The sequence below is a fragment of the Equus caballus genome, chromosome 24, assembly GCF_041296265.1.
Source record: "Equus caballus isolate H_3958 breed thoroughbred chromosome 24, TB-T2T, whole genome shotgun sequence".
NCBI lineage: Eukaryota > Metazoa > Chordata > Mammalia > Perissodactyla > Equidae > Equus > Equus caballus.
This window is the reverse complement of record NC_091707.1, coordinates 25,134,948-25,155,477: the sequence shown is the minus strand read 5'-3', so window position 1 is coordinate 25,155,477 and position 20,530 is coordinate 25,134,948. Positions and strand designations below refer to the sequence as shown.

Genomic DNA, 20,530 nt, shown 5'->3' with positions numbered 1-20,530 from the left:
TGCCTATGACATGATAATATATGTAGAAAATCTGATGGAATCTACAAAAAAGCTACTCGTACTAATATGTGAGTTTAGCAAAATTGCAGGGTACAAGATCAATATACAAAAATCAAGCTTTTATTATGTTGAAGTAGTTTCCTTCTATTCCTATTTTGTTGATATCATGAAAGGGTATTGAATTTTGTCAAATGCTTTTTCTGCATCAATTGAGATGATCATACAGTTTTTTCCTTTACTTTGTTGATGTGGCATATTACACCGATCAATTTTTGTATGTTGAATCACTCTTGCATTCCAGGAACCTGAGCACAGCTGCCTGCCATAGGCTGGGCATGTGGAATGGGTGACTACTACTGTGCTAAGAGCTGAAATTGACCAAAATTAAGTGCAATTTACCATTCAGGCTTTCCCCAGGAAGCTGCAAGCCTTCAACAGACTCCAGAGTTCCAAAATAGTTATACCAGACAGATTCTGCCAGTTCAGTTGTTGTCTAGGAGGGGAGTCAGATTCCTGGTGCTCCCTACTCCACCATCTTAGGGAATCCCTCCCCAGATAATCAGTTTTAAATAGCACATTAGGGGCCGGCCCCTTGGTTGAGCAGTTAAATCTATGCGCTATGCTGCAGCTGCCCAGGGTTTCACAGGTTCGGATCCTGGGTGTGGACATGGCACTGCTCGTCAGGCCACGTTGAGGCGGCGTCCCACATGACACAACTAGAAGAACGTGCAACTAAGATATACGACTATGTACCAGGGGGATTTGGGGAGATAAAGCATAGGAAAAAAAAGAAGAAAAATAAATAAATAGCACATTAAAATGTGTTTGCCAATCAGAGCAATTTGATCAATGACTGGTTATTTGATAATATTAAAGAACTATTCTTACTATGCTTAGGTGTGATAACAGTATGTAGTTATGTTTTGGAAAAGTATCTTTATCTTTTAGAAATTCATTCTGAAATATTTACAAATGAAATGATAAAATGTCCGGGATTTGCTTCAAAATGATCCTGGGGATGATAGAAGTGGTGGCAGTATAGATGAAACAAAACTGACCATGAATTGATAATTGCTAAAGCTGGGGAAGGGGTACCTAGTGGGTCACTAGTCTCACACTTTTATATATGTTGAAGTTTTCCATAAAAAGAGCTTTATAGAAAGGAGTGATAAAGGAGCCTCTAGGAAAAATTAGTCTACTAGAGATAACCGGTAAAAACATCCAAATAATGAGTGAGAAATATAAATATCAAAACAAAGAATTATAGGAATAAAACAAATTGTGTGTGTTTTTTTGAGGATAATTTATTTAGAGACGCTCTGAGAATGTTACTAGACTTTAAGCTTCCTGAGGTCAAACATCATACCATGTCCATTTGGGTCACCACTACATCTCCAGCAATGTACCTTATGCCTAGGACATCCACGACATCCAAATACTTGTTGAATAAATGAACAAACAAACTATTCAGCTAGACCTATGCTCCCACATGCAAGGGCTCTGTAAAATCTATAAGAATTCAAGATAATGTACTTTTAATAATGCTTAGAAAATTAACTTTAATAAATTTTCTTTTTTTACTTCCTTTCACCACCTTTGTCCTTACTTAACTTCTAGTAGAGCAGTCCCCTCTTTCATTTGCCACCATATCCCCTTACTACTTCATGTTCTTTCTTCATCGAATCTATTTATATTTTTGATCTAGGGAAAAATATTCTCTTTCTCAATATAGTCTTAGGTCTTAATCCTGAGAAATTGTCCACTTTTCCCTGTTTGATCTCATCTCAAGCTTATAATTTCTTTCAAACAGGGAAAAGTCCTGAAAGTTTCTCCCTAACTCCAACTGTTTTAAATATTTAATAAATATTTTAATACACCTAAGCTAATGAATGACTTTTCCTAATGAGCTAGAGTTATTATCACCTCTGGCTTTATTTTGGTTCTCATCCCTGTTGGGCAGAAACACAACTGCTGTCTGAATCACTGGGTAGGACACACTGCACAACTCTGAGAACACCTCATGACTGGTTGATCTCATGGTCAGTACACTAATAGACAAATGAAGTTTATAGTTATATTCTGGTCTTAAATCTGTTTTAAAGAATTTCCTCTGTGCAAGAAAAACGGGGTCAGACACATCCTGTCTTGGAGTAGAGGGTTGCTCCACAATCTGAAATAATGCATTCCTAGTGTGACCTGGCCGCTTTCCATTTCAAAGACCATCCACAGTCACTGTAATCCATACAGGACAATAGAAAGCTGCTATTTCTCTAACCAGTCTGTTATTTTTGAATGGAAAAAAAAAATCTCTGTCTTCATTTAAAAAGTAAAATAGTTGTTCTCCATTTTCACATCTTTCAGTTTTCTCTCTCAAAAAAAGTAAAATTATTACAATTTCCAGTAAAAGTCCTATTTAAAACATAAAGAAACAAAACAAAGCCCCCAAGGCAAACAAAAAATATCTTTTTCTATTGCTACTTTTTGTATATTTTATTTAGATTCCACTCGAAATGGGTTCGATTTTGCTCAAAATGTCAACTTTGGAGCTAGGCAGAAAAAAACAATCATCCTGTACCAGAAGACAGATAATTTCAAGTTTAACTAGGAAACGCCTTTCACCAAAAGCTATATGCTCTAACTAGCAGCTCTCTCCACCATAGTTACTTATCAACCTCCAACCGTTCCAAACAAGTTAAGAAACTAAGGCATTGTGATCTCCATCATTGTATTTGTTTAATATGAGCTGATCAGAATTTAATATGAGTTGATTAGAAACTACAAAGTAAATCCTAATAACCATAATGAAAAGAGAACCTCTTCCATGGCATCCAGAAGTGTAGGAAAATGACTTATATTATGGTTAAAACGTGGACTCATAATAAAAAATATCAGCAAAGCGCAATTTTTAAAAGGAGGCAGAAGTAGGTATCTGAAACTAGAGAAATATAAACAACAGCACGTTCTCAACTTGTTATGATATATAGAACAAGAGTAAAGACCAGCACAAAATGGTATTTGAAACAACCCAACATTAGACATTCACTTAACAGATGAAGAACTTTTTAGATAAACATATAAAAGACTAGGATCTTAAGAGAAATACTTGGTCCATTCTATTTGAGCCTAATAGCATACCTGGGGGTGTCCTCAATCAAATTTTTATAATCTTTTAGTCAGTTTAGTCTTTTTATACCATGCCATAGAGGCTTCAGCTCCAAAGAGAAAATACATTTAATTAAGACAACCATGGAACTTTGTCCCACTGAAGTCTAACTGCCCTAAAAACCTTTTTATTTTCCAGTATCTTTTGTGAAATTGCTTTTCCCAAGTAAAACCAAGGTATAAGATAAATGAACAGAAATCTAAAATTGTAACCAAACTTAACCGACCTATATGACTTGAAGTCAATCACGTGAGAGAATGATATTTGCTCAATTCAAAGGATTGGAGAATTGCAGAAAGGCAGGCTTAGATTTAAAACAAAACCTATAGGGTTGACCTGGTGGTGCAGCGGTTAAGTGCACACGTTCCGCTTTGGCGGCCCAGGGTTTGTTCGCTCGCTGGTTCGGATCCCAGGTGTAAACACGGCACCGCTTGGCAAGCCATGCTGTGGTAGGTGTTCCACATATAAAGCAAAGAAAGATGGGCATGGATGTTAGCTCAGGGCCAGTCTTCCTCAGCAAAAAGAGGAGGATTGGCAGCAGATGTTAGCTCAGGGCTAATCTTCCACAAAAATAAAGTAAAATAAAAAAATAAAAATAAATAAATTTAAAAATTTAAAAAAATTAAAAGTGAGACAAAAAAATAAAAAAATAAAATGAAACCTATTATGGATTAAGACAGGTGCTTAATATAGGTTGTTTTCTTTGCACTAGGTCTTGCATTATACCTTAAACAAATCAGGGTTTTTAAAAAAATGCTTATTGGTGATAGAACTAATAATAAATTTCACCACTATGAGTAAAAATCTACTAAAACTGAAAATGGTTTCAATAAACCAAATCAATCATTGGAAGTAAATTATAAAATTATCTGAATTATTCACCAGGACTACAATAAGGTATTTAAATGATTAAAATCTCCCGAATAGATTTAAAATATTAAAAATACATGCTTTGGGGCTGGCTCAGTGGTATAGCGGTAAAGTTTGCCTGTTCCGCCTTGGTGGCCCAGGTTTTGTAGGTTCAGATCCTGGGTGCAGACCTACACACTGCTCATCAAACTATCCTTTGGCAGCGTCCTACATATAAAATAGAGGCAGATTGGCACAGATGTTAGCTCAGCAACAATTTTCCTCAAGCAAAAAGAGGAAGATTGGCAACAGATGTTAGCTCAGAGCCAATCCTCCTCACAAAAAAAAAGAAAAAGAAAATGCTTTTATTCTACCTTTTCCCAATTATTTCCTACCTAGATACAAATTATTATTGTCCTTTATATAAGTGTTGGCTAAGAGATAAACAAGGAGAGCCTTCTAAAATCTCCACTAATGTTATATGAACTGCATATTTTTATTCTGAGTACAGGTATCAAAGGTCAAAGATTTTTTTCTTTATCCTTCTTTTTAGCTTTATTTCCTAGCATATTACTCATTTCCTAAGCCCTGTTGAGGTTTTTCAGAATCTAAGTTGCTTAAATAGCCTTTTTTAAAGTAATATTTCTATTTACTTTTTTAAAGTAATATTTCATTTAAAGCTATCATTATGGGAACACTAATAAATGTGAATACCAAGAAAAGTTATAACAGGAAAAAAATGTAATCACTTTAAAAAATCTGTATAAATAGGTCAACTCTTCTGATTCAATTCTCTAATCCATTTAGTTAAACCAGTGACAAATCATTCTTTTTAAAGTAGCTTTAGTGCTTAAAAACACACTGGGAATAAAAATTCCAGTCAGAGAAAGCATTCCTTACAAATATCCATGTTTAATTCCGTTGGAAAGGGAGAAAGGACTCTTATTCACCTCCATCTAGGGAAGACGAAGGGTGAGTGAGTGGCATCTTTAACTTCTAACAAAAAATATGTTAAAAATAAAGTCCCTAACTTCAAAGAACTTTTAGACTAGATGGAAAAAATGATCATGAATACATTAGATAATTAAAGAAATACATATTTTTTAAATTTTTTCCTACTGAGATTTCCCCCATCTCCTTGAATTTTAAAAATCACTTTTTCTTTTTCAACGAAAAAAAAAGAAAAGCATGAAAGTAAAAATTTGTTAAATAGTAATATTTGAAACTGAAGTTAAGGTCCAAGTGAAACACTGTTTTGCTATGGTCTGAAAGATTTAAAAAGCCAATGTAGTTTTAAATCATCAGCATGATTTACAAGTGAAATTCTCTAACACAGAACCACAGAAATCAGCACATAGGGGACCAAATTTGCACTACGGTGAAAGTACTTGGCCACTTAAAAACCAAGAGGAACAAAGAAACTAAAGCAGGTGACAGGTACTTGTAAGAGTGTGGGGAGCTGAACTATGACCAACTCATAGTTTAAATATAACTTTTGTTGCGTGAAAATTTAATGAATCTGTGGAAATGGAAGAAACTCAGAAACCATAGTTATTTCCATTTTAAATGAGGATGATAGTTCTGCACCACCAGCTGTTTATAGTTCATTGAACGAGGTTCTAGTTGATAGGAGATAATTACCTCTTCCCTACAGGAGGCAAGTGTTTCTCATTCTGCCGACAGCTCTGATGAATGGCCATGGGAGTGAGACCAAGACAGCATGCCAAGAGCAGTTGGGGTTTTAATTATCTCTTTAAATACTTGATTTTCTATTTTTTCCTACTTAAGTGTAGGAAATTGTGCACCTTAAAATATACGGAATCAACTCACTGGCTATTATTTTGCTTTTATAAGACACATTAACCTTAAAAGGAAAGCAGAGTGATTGTACAGAAACTATACGACCAATAGTATTAGAAAAGGAGGGTCATGGTCATTTCAACTTGAAGCATTTTGAGGGTTGAAGAATTCTACTTCCGAATTCACTGTTTCCCACTGAAGACTAGCCTATCTTCAAGTTCCTTGTCAGTTAATGATGCCCCCATTACCCCAGCTGTTTCAGCCGTTTCACCTATTTGGAAAGGCAGATCAATTCTATCTTCCCAATCTCTCAAATTTGTCTCTTCACTTCCAATGCTAACTGCCACGGACCTCAGTATTTAGAACTTGCAGTGTGGTCCTCTATCCTAAATGTTCTCCTTGCTTCTAGCCTTTTCCAATACTAATCCAGTTCAACTAAAATACTACTTTCAGATTACTATCACTAAAGTGCCACTCTCATCATGCCACTCACACGTAAAAGCCTTTCAAAAGCAGGTTGTGACTCCAAAACAGAAAAAATTTGCTTATGCGGTATTAAGCAAAAAGACAAAATTCAAAAGTAAATCAGGGGCCGGCCCTGTGGCCAAGTGGCTAAGTTTGTGCACTCCGCTTCGGCTGCCAAGGGTTTTGCTGTTTTGGATCCTGGGCGCAGACACGGCATTGCTCATTAGGCCATGCCGAGGCGGCATCCCACACGCCACAACTAGAAGGACCCACAACTAAAATATATACAACTGTACTGGGGGACTTTGGGGAGAAAAAGGAAAAATAAAATCTTTAAAAAAAAAGAGTAAATCAATTCTATCCTTACAAATATGTACAGTTGAGTACATGTATTAATAAGAACTAGAAGAGAACACAAAAAAAATGAAGAAAACAAATTTAAAAGGTCCCAGGAGTTGGGGTTTACCCTTGATTTTTACTGCCTATTTGTTGTTATAATGTTGTTTATGCAATAAAGAAAATCTTTCCACAACCACTTAGTGCTTATGCACCATAACGCACGCAGGGCCTCTGCAATCTGGCTCCCAAACCTACCTTTTCCAGCTTATTTTCCATCCCTTCTTTTCAAACAACCCAAAACTCCAGACAAACTAAAATATACCATTTCTCAGTGGGTTCCTGTACTGCTCTTTTCCAGCTATGGACCATCCTCACATCCTATGCTCCAGCTGGTATGCTCTTCTCCTTCATTTCTGGGTGTCTAAATCCTACGTAATTAGCCTTTACAGCTCAGTTCAAATAATACTTTTCCACAAAGCTATCCTTGACATCATATTCCTCCCACAAGCATTTCATCTGTAGCTGTCGTATAAAATGTAGCACTTTCTATTTTGCATTGTAGAGTGTGTGCGTGTGTGTGGATGGGCATGTGTGTGCGTGTGCACATGTTTGTGTGTAAGAAGTAGCCCCCTTTAGGGCAGGGACCTTGTTTTAGCCATCTCTGTATTCCACTCAAGGCAAACAGTGTCTTTCTGAATAAATATGTAAAATGAGTGAGTAAAATACTTTCAAAAAGCAAAGGCTAGGAAGACTAAAAAACAACAGCAAATCTTACTTTTAGTTTTATTATGATTTTCCTTCTTTTTTCGCTCGAGTGTCTCTCTTAATCTAACCTTCTTACCTGAAGATACGTTATTCTCCGCTGAACCAGCTCTGTCAGATCTTTGGCCTCTTTTTCCCGCCAGTCACCTGCTCCATCTGTTTGACTGAGGTAGTATAGATCCGTCATTACAGACCTGTAAAAGCAAACAACATTGGCCATCTAACTTATTTGTACTTCATCAGAGGATTACACAAAGGCCTAAGAGAAGAGTCAAATTCTTCATAAAGATTGATGCTCACACTGATGCTGGTACTCATCCTTTATTTTCTATCAAGCCTGTGGAATTCAATGATTAGTTTCTAACATCCAAGACTCATTCCTATAGGAAATTTCTACTGTTGAGAAAACATACTTTTTTTTTTTAATGAGGTCAGTCAGCTGTACTTACCTCCCAAGACAAAGCACTACAGAGATCAGGTGGAAGTGGATACCCACAGCAAAGAAATAGGTAGATTAACATAAGCGAGAGAAATAAGTTGGTGCCAGTATTTGAATACTATGCCTTTTTATTCTCTCTACTGTCATTTCCTGTCCCCTCTTAAATTTTCTCTTCATACTTAAACACTCTGAGTGGTTGGAAAAAAATCAGAGGAAAATTTTGATACAACTCTTAAACAATGGTCTAAACCAAGGTCAGCAAACTTTTTTCCATAAAGGGCCAGACAGTAAATATTTTAGGCTTTGTGGGCCTCTGTTGCTTTTGTAGCAGGGAAGCTGCCATAGACAATATGTAAATGAATGGGTGTACCTGTGTTCCAATAAAACTTTATTCACAAAAACAGGCTACAGGACAAATTTGGCTCTTGGGCTATAATGTGACAATTCTTGGTCTAAACTAATAAAATCATTGTTAAGATACTTTCCCACTCTGTGTAGCATCAGTAATTTCAATTATAATTTGCTAGATTTCCTGCAAAATAAACTAAAATATCCAGTAAACCAGGAAGAGAAACTTCAGAGCTGGTGCAGATGGTTTTATTTATATTGCATTAAATAAAAGTTATGACTTGCATTTACCAATAAAGAAAAGTAAAAAGCAAAACTCTTTTCTTTCTCTACACCCCGCCCCTCAATCTATCAGCAAAGATTTAGCCAATTTCTGACCACATATCACTACTGGCATTGCTACCAACTGAGCCACCAATTTTTCTCACCTGAATTATTACAGTAGCTTCTGAACAGGTCTCCCTGCTTCCATCCTTGCCTACCGCTCCAGCCTATTCTCCTTATAGCAACTAGATCCTACTAAAACATCAAACAATGTTATTTCTTTGCTCTTAACATTGAATCGGTTCTCTTCATTTCACACAAACTCCAGTTATTACTTTGACCTACAAGGCCCCAGACAACATGGCCCTCCATTACCTTTTTGATCTCATCTCCTACTATTGTCCTCCTCACTTATTCTACTTCAGTGCCACAGTCTTGTTACTAACCCCTGAACATGCCAGGCATGTTCCTACTTCAGGGCCTTTGCATATGCTCTTCCCTCCCCTAGAATGCTCATTTCCCAGATACACATCTGCATGATTCACCCAAACGTCCTTCAAATCTTTGCTCATATGTCACCTTCTCCATAAGGCTTTCTCACAGACTATCTCACTTAAAAACTCAACATCCAATCACTATCACCATCTCTTGGTTTTCTCTCTCCTCTTTCCACTTTATTTTTCCCCAAGCAATTATCATCTTCTAATATACACCATTAACTTCTTTATTTCATTATCTTTCTCCCCCTACTAGAATTTAAGCTCCATGAGAGCAGGGTTTGTTTGTTTAATTCTTTGTTTTGTTTTTTAAATCAGCATTTATAACAGTGCTCATCACATAGAAAATTTTCACCTAATATCTTTGAATAGATATATGCATGAAAAAGCAAAAGAAAAATCTTCAAAAATTTTAGATGAGATAATGTTGATAATTTTTATCTTTTACAAATCCAAGTTTGCAGTAGAGAGGTTTGGAGAATAATCCTTAGCTAGTTATAGCTCTAGCTTCACCCATTCTCTACGCTTCGTCTTAACTCGTCTATTCAAGGAATGCTTATAAGGATGTATTATTTGCTTGTGAAAATTATAAAGTTAGAAATTTATTTGTCAGAAAAGTATATATATAAATAAAATATATCATACATACACTTCTAGAAACCACCTACAATGACGGTATTAACTAAAAACATAAAGCATTTAGCTGGAGGTTCAAAAAGTACTTAGAGAAAATTGATCTGCGCTATTAAATAAGAAGAACAACAACAGGTGTTGAGCTCTTGCTCTGGGCCAGACACCTATTTTAGGTGCTTTACATTATTTCATTTAATCCTCACAACTACCTTGTAAGATAAGGAATGGGAGGCACTTAGAGGTAAAATAATTTGCTCAAAGTCACAAAGTTCAGAATGCAGAGTGGGAATTCAAACCCAAGCAGCATGATTCTAAAGCTCAGGCATTTACCTACTGCACTAACAAATATCAAAGTAAGGGTTCCAGAGAACAAAAATGTGAACTCTGTTCAATGTAAGTACGCAAAATCAGAAAGTCAATCAGAGGAGAAAGAGCTTCTGGAGGTGGACAAACCTATTTCCCCGTTTTGGCTCTACCTCTTACCAGCTTTGTGTCCTGAGAAAGTTATTTTGACAACTCCGAGACTTAGTTACTTCATTTTAAAATAAGTATTACAATACTTTCCATACAGTTTTTTTTTTAAGGATTAGTGATAACACATACAAAGTAGTAATTTATAGACTGGATATTTGTGTCTCCCTCAAAACGCACATATTGAAACCTAATGCCCAAAGTGATGGTATTAAAAGGCGGGCCCTTTGGGAGGTACTTAAGCCAAGAGCGGAGTCCTTATGAAGGGGATTAGTGCTCTTACAAAAGAGACCCCACAGAACTCCCTAGCCCCTTCCACCACGTGAGGACAAAATGAGAAGGCACTGTCTATGAACCAGAAAGAGAGCCCTCACCAGACACCAAATTTGCCAGCATCTTGATCTTGGACTTACCAGCCTCCAGCACTGTGAGAAAATAAATTTCCGTTGTTTATAAGCCACCCAGTCTGTGGTATTTTTGTTACAGCAGCCTGAACAGACTGCTAGTTAGAATGCCTCAGAGAGTTGTTTCAGAGCTTCCACCTTGTGTCTGAAGAGCACCCACTAATAATTCTACAACTAAGAGGAAGGATTCTTCAGGTGAGGGTGACAGTAATGTGTGGTACTGAGGCCAGTCAGAAAAATGATCCAACACCCAGTGCCTTAGCAACCTCAAGAAAGGAACTGATCAGCCTGGACTCATTTAACAGATGATGACGCCAGCCCTCAACAATTGTGATTTGTCTAGGAGCATATGACATAGTCTCAGGTCTCTTTTATTCTTGGTTCTTAACTAGATGCTAAACCATTTAGTAACAAAGCAATGAAGCCCACAGAAAAAGCTAAAGTCTTATTTACTATTATAGAAAACCATTAGAATTACACACAATCAACAGAGAATACCTAAAAGCCCCTTTGAATAAAACAAAACTATTAATAAGCTACAAATAAAAATTAAAAATCATAGCCACAGTTTAGAATATTCACCCAACTAAGAGTCGAATAGCTTTACACAATGCTTTAAAACAAAGGATCACCTGTGAAGCATTTAGACATTTGTTTGAAGTGTGAACATTATCCACATGCAGGACACTTTGCAGCTTGACTATTTCTATGTTTACTCTTTTTAAGCAAGGCGAGAATCTAATATGTGATGCTTTATCTATTTTTATATTTATTATTCTCACCTAAGATTCAAAACGTTTTCTTTTTATGAAAAAGAGTAACTTTAGTCAGAAAAATCAAACTTACGACTTACTGCCTCCCTAAGAAATTAACTTGCAGCCTTACACAAGACTGAACAAAGGTTCAACTTTTAAGTTTTTTCACAGTACAAAACTTAGGTGTCTACGGACTATTATGTAGCCTACAGTATTCCTTTACAGTTAACTGAGGAAAAAAATCGCCACCCACGTGAAATTGTGTGAGCTGATCATGGAAACTCAGGAGACATCTTTAACTATAATGGTGTTATAGGACCCAGCTGGATGTTTATTTAAATTATTTTCTCAGTTTTATAAGCCTCTCTCCCATCACTCTCATCACACTCATGATTTTCTAAATTTCATAGACTTCAACATATCCAAATGTAGTCATTTGCCTTTTCCTGCCTAACAAATAGGAGTGATCACAAAACTTGTCACAAGCCTCAAGTTTAAACAGCACTATTGTTTCTGGAGATGTAATACAGTGAGAGAAAAAACTAGTCAATCAGCAAACGCTTGTTGAAGGAAAAAAGGAAATTCAATATGCTCTGCATGGCTTTACATTAAATTAAACATACACATACTCAAACAGCATTAAATTATAGCCTCAAGCAGGTAAAAACTACATTAGGTCTAATATGGAGGGGGAAATTCTTTGAAATAAAAAAATTGGCATGGTTTATGCTTTCATGTTATAGTAATCAAGCCATTCCTTTACTACGAGGAATGAAAGCTGATCTCTGTATTTTTTAATAAATTAGAAAACATAAAAGTGAATGTTTTTACCCAGTTACATCAGTACTAAGTCTTGGCAATTATTCACATTCATCCCAATCTCTGTCAAGAAAAGTGGAAAATCAAATTTATAAGTAGAGGCCAAATACCAAAAAAAAAAAGTACACTAATTTTTTTGTGATAACGCAGTCAGTCACTCTACTCCAATAGTCAGCTAAAATTAAGCTTGCTTTTTAAACCTTTTTTCTTGGCTTCCCCTTTGGAGACCATGTTACAAAGACAAGCCAAGGAAATTACCTTAAATTCAAAATAGTTCTTTGCTGGTTCAATAATGTTTAGAAGTTACCATCCTGCAAAATTCATCATCTTTTGGACAAAAACATGATAATAATTAAACAAAGTTTCAGTTGTGGCTCATTATTGAGAAACACGGTAAGTGAAAACCATTCTACAGAAATGCTGGGTTTTCAGTGATTTCACTCCAAAATCAAATCTCCTAGAATTGTCCTAAAGCTGGGAATCTGGCTGTCTTGGTTTTGACTATGAAGATATCAAAAAATCTAGACGGTGGGTGGTGAATCTAAAGGCCGGGTTTGAGCCCAGATCAAAGCCTGGGAAATACAAACCCAGGCAAGGTATGAGCAGAACAGTGCTAGTCATTTGAAGGTGGAATACAGAGGCCTAAAGATAACTGGTAGACTAGAACAGAACCTATGACACTGAGAGAAAGCTAGCTATGACAGGCATCAAAACCTCTACTTCCAAAGCAGGGCTACCCATTTATTTTCTTTGTATTATCTGTTAATTTTCCTATTTTTATATTTTAACATTCACAAAACTCTTTTTAAATGTTCCAGTCTGTCTCAATTATGCCACTGAAGAACCACAAGAAGAATATTTTGTTTATACATGAATCAAAGTGTAAAGAGAGAAATTCCCCTGAGGGCCAGGACAGAGCAGATGTAATTCAAGCAAGAAAATCCCAAGGCGAAGAAACTAACACTTATTGAAGTAAATGTGACTAAGGGAGGCTATACCACAGAGTCTCATCCATAGGTAAATCTGGATCAAGGGCAAAACAACTTACCTGGGTTTTGTCCAAGGCTGCTTTTACTTTGGTTTCCTCCTGCCTTATTTGGCAGAAACAGGCAGTACAAAGGATAAAAAGGTGACCAGGAGACAGGTCTGAAAAAATGCCTATTCAACTTGAAAACCTAGAGCCTACCAGAATCTACAATGTGTCAGTCACTGTGGAAAGTGTTTTATATATTGTCCCACATTTAATGATCACAATGCTGTGATAGAGGAATTATGTCCCTACGTGTAGAAGAGAAAAATAAAGCTCAGAGAAGCTAAGTATTTAGCAATTAAGAGAAAGGATTTTGGAGTCAAACATCTCTGTCACTTACTTGTGTAAGCTAGCTAATTTCTCTAGGCCTGAGTATAACTTTATTTATCAAACAGGAAATAACGCTTGCCTCATAGTATTACTATGCTGATGAAGTAAGATAATGAATGGAGAGCCTTTATCACAGTGACTGGCATGTAGGAAATCCTTAGTAAGTGATTATTTTTAATGTCAAAATCATTCTTGAGTTTGGAAATCACACCCAAGGAGATGTAAATTGGGGGCAGGCAAAACAGAATTCGGGCCATAGGTGAGATACTTTTTTACACCTGTATATTCTCCTTCCAATGCAAACTTTATTTTAGGGGAAAATGTTCCCTTACAGAAGATGGAGAATTATAATCTGGCTGAAAGAGATGAAGTGATGAGCAGAATAAGAACAACTTCATATGACAATGTCTCCCTTTATCCATGGATATTAGGAGGAATGTTCTAGAATCACTTGAAAATAAGCCTGGATTCCTTAGTAGAAAGACAATCACAAAGAAGCATTTTGTCCAAAGGAATTAAACTGGAAAAGAGTGTCTACATTCCAGTTTAATATAAGTCTCAATCAAATCACATCTCAAAGAACTTAAGATCTTCATTCCTTTCTCTGTGTGTGTGTGTGTATGAAATAAACAACATAGTAGATTTGAAGGTTCACAAAATTTAATTTTTTTCAAAAGTGGAAATATCAATTCTTGGACTTTTAAAAGAGAGTCAAGGAGGGTCCACCTTATGAAGAGAGTGAAAAAACAAGCTACTGGGTCACAACAGTTATGACCAGCAATTTTGATTAGATAAATCTATAAGCTATTAACCTACCAATCTTCCCCTAGAACAAGTCAGCTATCACACCCCTCATCTGATTCAAAGTTCTTTCCTTTGTTACATAATCCCCTATACACAGTAGTAAAAAGCCTATCAGCATAATTGGCGATGAGTATCATTCAACATTTGGGAAATACATGTGACCTCAGTCTTAGCAAAGCTGCTTTATATGTTACTGATGATAATAACTGCTTGCAGAGCAAGCAGGGGCGATGAGATTGCTGCTTTACCAGATTGCTTCTCAATAGTTTCAGTCAACTTAACTGAGAAATAGCTCACGAGCTCTGTGGCTGGTAGTTCTGCTTTTTAATTTTTGAGGAGTCTCTATATTGTTTTACACAGGGACTGTGCCGACTTACATTCCCACCAGCAGTGTATGAGGGGACACTCCCTTTTCTCCACATCCTCTCCAACACTTATTTCTTGTCTTTTTAATAATAGCCATTCTGATGGGCATGAGGTGCTATCTCATTGTGGTTTCGATTTGAATTTCCCTAATAATTAGTGAGGCTGAACATCTTTTCATGTGCCTGTTAGCCATCTGTATATCTTCTTTGGAAAACAGAGGATCTTTCTGTTCAGATCCTCTGCCATTTTTCAACCGGGTTGTATGTTTTTCTGTTGTTGAGTTGCATGAGTTCTTTATATATTTTGGATTTTAACCCCTCATTGGATATACGACTTGCAAATATCTTCTCCCAATCGGTAGATAAACAAACAAACAAACACACAGATACAGGGAACAGACTGGTGGTTACCAGAGGGGAAGGGAGGTAGGGGAAGGGTAAAAGAGGTACAGGGGCACATTTGTACGGTGACGAATGGCAACTAGACATTTGGTAGGGAACAGATCTAGTCTATACAGAAGTCAAAATATAACGATGTACACTTGAAATTTATATAATGTCATAAACCAATGTTATCTCAATAAATAAAGAATCAGAAAGCAGCAGCTCCAGTAACTACTTCATAAACTGGTGACTGGCAACAAAAAGATGACAATACGAATCAAAGCAACAGTCATTAAGTTAAACATGTCTCTGGGCAACCTCAAAGGATGATAAGACAAAACTTTCCATGATATCCTCAGAGGTGGAGGGACAAAGCTATACGGCCATCAATCCAAGCGCTGAACCCATATTACGACTTAAATAATGAAACACACAATGACAAAAATAATCCCTCTAAATTGCTGATTTCCCTCTAGGTGTTTCAGAGACAAGCCAGAGTCAATTCATGATCAATAATATCAAAAGAAGCAGGTAAATCTGATTGTATTACTATGAAGTATGGTCATACGTAATCAGTAGAATGAAACCATCAATTGAAAATCTAGTGATACTAACACTTGAGATCAATATAGCAGGTAACAGTAATATGCTACACTATATTTATTTATTATACCATCAACCCCTCTAAATTCTTAAAAACCCTCTGAAAGCCACAGAACTTTTTATGCTAGTTCTAACTAATTAATTAATTAATTAGAACTAATTAATGCTAGTTGGTCAGCCAACTGTGGTAACAGGCAGGGATTAGGCTCTACTAGTTCCTAGCTCCCAAGTAATAGGCTAACCAGGTAAATGGGGTTTTGCTAAAAATCTCAGGTGAGCTGCATCTGATTCGAACACATGATATTTGGCTCCAGACTGCAATAACAACTGGTATTTTGAGTAATGAACAATGGGAGCCACATTCCAGAACAGACACACTGTCTCCTCAATACAAGGAACAGCATCAGTGGGGAGAAAAGGAAAAGAGTCTTCCCTCACAGCTTACTGACGAGGTCCCACTAACTTAGGGAGAAATACCATTTTTTCCAGGAAACAGAGATAATCTCTATCAGTGGTGAACTCATAAAGAAAACCAGGGATTCTGTAGAGCCTTAGTTCTCAAAGACCAGCAACTTCAGTATCATTTAGGAACTTATCAGAAATGCAGGTTTTCAGGCACCACTCCAGACCGCCTGAATCAGAAACTCTAGAGATTGGATTTAGCAATCCATGTTTTAAGAAGCCCTCCAGGGGCCGGCCCAGTGATGTAGTGGTTAAGTTCGCACACACTGCTTCAGCAGCCCCCAGTTCCCAGGTTCGGATCCTGAGCGCAGACCCACACACTGCTCATCAAGCGGTGTCCCACATACTAAACAGAGGAAGATCAGCAACAGATGTTAGCTCAGGGACAATCCTCCTCACCAAAAAAAACCTCCAGGTGATCCTCCAGGTGATCTTGATGCCTTGTTGAAGTTTGAAAAACAATGCAGTAATAACAATGATGCCAGCACTCGTTGTCTGGTAGTTAAGATTCGGGGCTCTCAGCACTGCAGCCTGGGTTCATTTTCTGGTCACACTGTGGTGACTGGGTGTTGCTGTGATTCTGCAAGCTTTGCAACCAGTATTTAAAATATCAGGGGGTCACCCAGGGTGGATGGTGGACAGGTTCCAGCAGAGCTTCCAGACTAAGACATACAAGAAAGAAGGACCTAGCCATCCACTTTTGAAAAAATTGGCCACGAAAACGCAGCAGAGCATTGTCTGATGTAGCGCTGGACAACAAGAGGACAGTGCAAAAAGACTGGGCAGGGCTCTGCTCTGCTGTACACAGGCTCACTAGGAATCAGCGACCTTTACATTGACTCAACGGCACTAACGAAATAACAACACATAAAAATTCTTAACCATTAAACAGAGCGCTTTTGCCTTCCCCACTGACTTTCTAATTTACCTATGTGTTGGGAAGAGACTGTTTTGTAAGACACGCCTCTATCAGATGGTAAGTACTGCATTTCAAATTGCTTCATACGTCTATGACCATGAGACTCTATTAGTTAAAATATTTGGAAATTTAAGTTTTTCTACTTAAGTGACAATTAAGGACATTAGGAATACTTGTGATTTAGTCAACATTTAGTTTTCTTATATTAGAGTTCTAGGAAATTTGTTTAGAAAATAAGGAGTTCTGCTCTTAAAATTGACTTAGTTAAAAATATACCTTCCATAATAACAGTGCAATAAACTATTCATGTTGTTCACACAAATAAAGCAAAATCTAATACATGGTGATATATATAAAAAGATTTCTGACTTAGGTACTTTCAGTATGGTCTATTACCTTTTGAAGAATTAAAATGAAAGATGTGCAACTTTACTTATTACATAAAGGTATAAGGCCTAACAGGCAATGAAAGCTGAGTAAGAAAAATGTATAAAAACAAATTAGGATACATTTTTTTTCAATATTCAACTGAAGTTCCAGTTTTGTTTACAAAGCAAGTAGATGGCTTGACCCCAAGAGTCATCAAAGAAAACAATGTTCCATATTCATTTTACTATTTCTTCTCTCCTTTCAAGAACAGTAGCACCATAGAATAAGAAATGAAATCTAAAGTAGTTCTCTGGCTGTTACAACTTTAATGATTTTAAGGTGAGGCAAAGTTTTTTTCTTTTTTAATTTTAACAAATTTAGAGATGCACTTAAAATCTCCCCCATGCACACAATTGAAATGTAAACAAATGATTAGATACATTTAGTAAGCAACATTATTTTTTATCATGCACATTCAATTCAAAGAAAGTCCATTCTTCAATTCTCAGCATCAGAATTACATTCCAAATCAGAAACACTATGATACTTTTAGGGCTTCATGTATAACTGTGTTAAGACCACTTTCAGATACAGGTATCACTTAAATCCTCCAGAGTGAATCAAACATGAAGTTAAGGGCACTGAGTATAAAAATACTTCCATGTCCTCTCTTCTAGCTCCATGCTGCCTATCAGCAGGACCCCTGAGAATGCTTTAGCTCCGCCCCCCCGTTTCCTCCTCTACACACTCCTTGACTTCTAACAGACACCCTCTCTTTTGCAGAACCCACTGTTAAAAAATTAACTAGAGCTTCCAGTTTTACTCAGGGGTAAATGACTTATCTCCTGTAACTTGCTCTTTACAACTTTTGGGATCTCAATTATTGGAGAATATTTTTACCTCAATTATGTAATTTTCTTTATCTTTCAATGGAATAAGATTCTGTTTTTACAAAAAGGCACAAAGTAGAGTGTGGAACAATCAGCCAAAGAATGCACATATCTGCCTCCCCACCCAATAAAAAAGATAACTTACTGAAACCTAACTAAATAGTGAGTGCTTAGCACTGTGAGGTACAGAAGATGTTGAACTTAAGTGTTCCAGTCATCAGGAGATTACACTTTGTCAGGGAGAAAAGCCAAATTACTACACAAGAAACAATGATCTCCATTTATGAAAGCTATCCTTCTAGCAAAATACAAGTCCTCAGTTACTTTTGACTCCCCCATCTCCCCACATTGAATCAGTCACCAAGTCCTGCAGCTTCTATTCTTCATATTTCTATTTTTCCCTTTTTCTCTATCCCTCCGGCAACTACACAGGTCCAGAAACTCACTGTCATTACTTGGACTTCTACAAAACCCTTCTAATTTCCTGACACCAGGCTTTCCTTCATAGGGCTCTCAGAATGAGCTTTCTACAATGCACCAGGAAGACTTGTATCCCAAATAAAGGAAGAATGTTTATAGTTCAATAATAAGACAAACAATTCCCCCCAAAATTAACCATGTGATCTGAACAGACACTTTATCAAGGATGATATGTGAATGGCAAATAAGGACACTAAAAAGATGCTCAATATCATTAGTAAGGAAATGCAAATTAAAACCGTAATGACACACCGCTAATACTCCTATTAGAATGGTGGGGGAAAAATGTAAAAACTGACGAAACCAAGTGTGGTTAAGGATTCAGAGCAACTGGCACTCTTATGTATTGCTGGTGAGAATGCAAAATAGTATCATCATTTAGGAAAACAGTTTGGTAGTATCTTATAAAAGTAAACACACACTCAACATATGGCCCATCAATCCCACTCCTAAATATTAATCCAAAAGAAATGAAAACATTTCCACAAAAATGTGTATGTTAATATTTATAGTGGCTTTATTCATAACCACCAAAAAATGGAAAACAACCCAAATGTTCTTCAATCAGTCGATGGATAAACTAATTGTGGTACATCCATACAATGGAATATTACTTAGCAATAAAAAGGAATGAACTGCCAATACACAAAACAACATGGGTGAACCTCAAAATGTTTATGCCAAGTGAAAGAAACCATGCTCAAAAAGCTACATAGTATATGATTGAATTTACACAAAATTCTGGGAAAGGCAAAATTATGAGGATAAGAAACAGATCGCCGGGGCAAATGGTGTGGGAGATGCTGACTACAAAAGGGCATGAGGAAACTTCTTGCGGCAGTAGCAATGTCCTGTGATCTTGAGATTGGTGGTAAGCATTTGTCAAAACTCACAGAACCACAGACTAAAATACGAGCAATACAAAACTGTGAGCATTTGTCAAAACTCATAGAACTACAGACTAAAATATGTACATTTTATTGTATATAAATAATGCCATAGCAAAGCTGGTTTAGAAAGGAAAAAAAAAAGAGGATCAATGTTTCCATCAGAACAAAGTTCTCTGAAGGAAAGAAACCCCTTCTGAAGAAACAAAAGCCCTTAAGTTTTTTCCCTATAATTGATGCCATTGTGAACCAAAAAATGATGAGCGATTCATAGGGAAATCTGAACAAGGAAACTGACTCAACCTCCATTTTCTCAGAGAACATAGGCTTTCAGTCTAGAGGCAATCTATACACTATGATTTGGGCAAGTGTAAAAATGAAATGGAGATTTCTGTGTAATGTAAAAATTACCAGAGGCAAACATAAAAGTCTGTTTTGATTTTAATTCCTACACTTAAGGATCTTGAAAATTATCAGTAAGACGGCATACTCTGTATACATGCTAATCCTTTCTGTTTGTACATTCATTACTTTAAAGGCTCTAATGTTTGGCTGTCCTTTGCTCATTATTTGTATCACTGAATTCTAATCTGCTGCCTGGAGTCAAATTACTACCCAGTGAAGCTGTATCCCAAGTTTATTATAATTTCTGCTTAAGACAGCAAAAGAAATTGACTTGAGTACCTTTCCATTTGCATTTTCAGTGAAATATTATTATTTAACATATATTAAAAGGTAGTGTCAAGAATCATAATATATCTAAAATGGAATTCAACTTACAAAAAATTTAACACTGATTTACATCAACTTTTCACGGCTTAACTTTTTTCATTTGCACATAGTTTTTCCATTTCTACACATAGCCACAAAACATATGTAAAAATTATGTGCACAAAATAATTCTTTAAACAAGTATTTTAATTTAGAAAAGACCTTAACATTAAATTCTCAAGTAATTTAATTAAAATTACTCAAACTTTAACATTAAACTTTCCATCA

General features: G+C 36.4%; 1 protein-coding gene across 6 annotated transcripts in view; it reads right to left on the bottom strand.

Annotated features, from left to right (window-relative positions):
• Window positions 1–20,530, bottom strand: part of FUT8 (fucosyltransferase 8) — a 277,408-nt gene that overhangs the window by 68,762 nt on the left and 188,116 nt on the right. For all 6 annotated transcript variants that reach the window (XM_014735643.3, XM_005605246.4, XM_070249598.1 and 3 more), the window contains one exon: window positions 7,458–7,572. In XM_014735643.3, coding sequence (XP_014591129.1) covers window positions 7,458–7,572 — 115 coding nt within the window. The remainder of the gene's footprint in view (window positions 1–7,457; window positions 7,573–20,530) is intronic.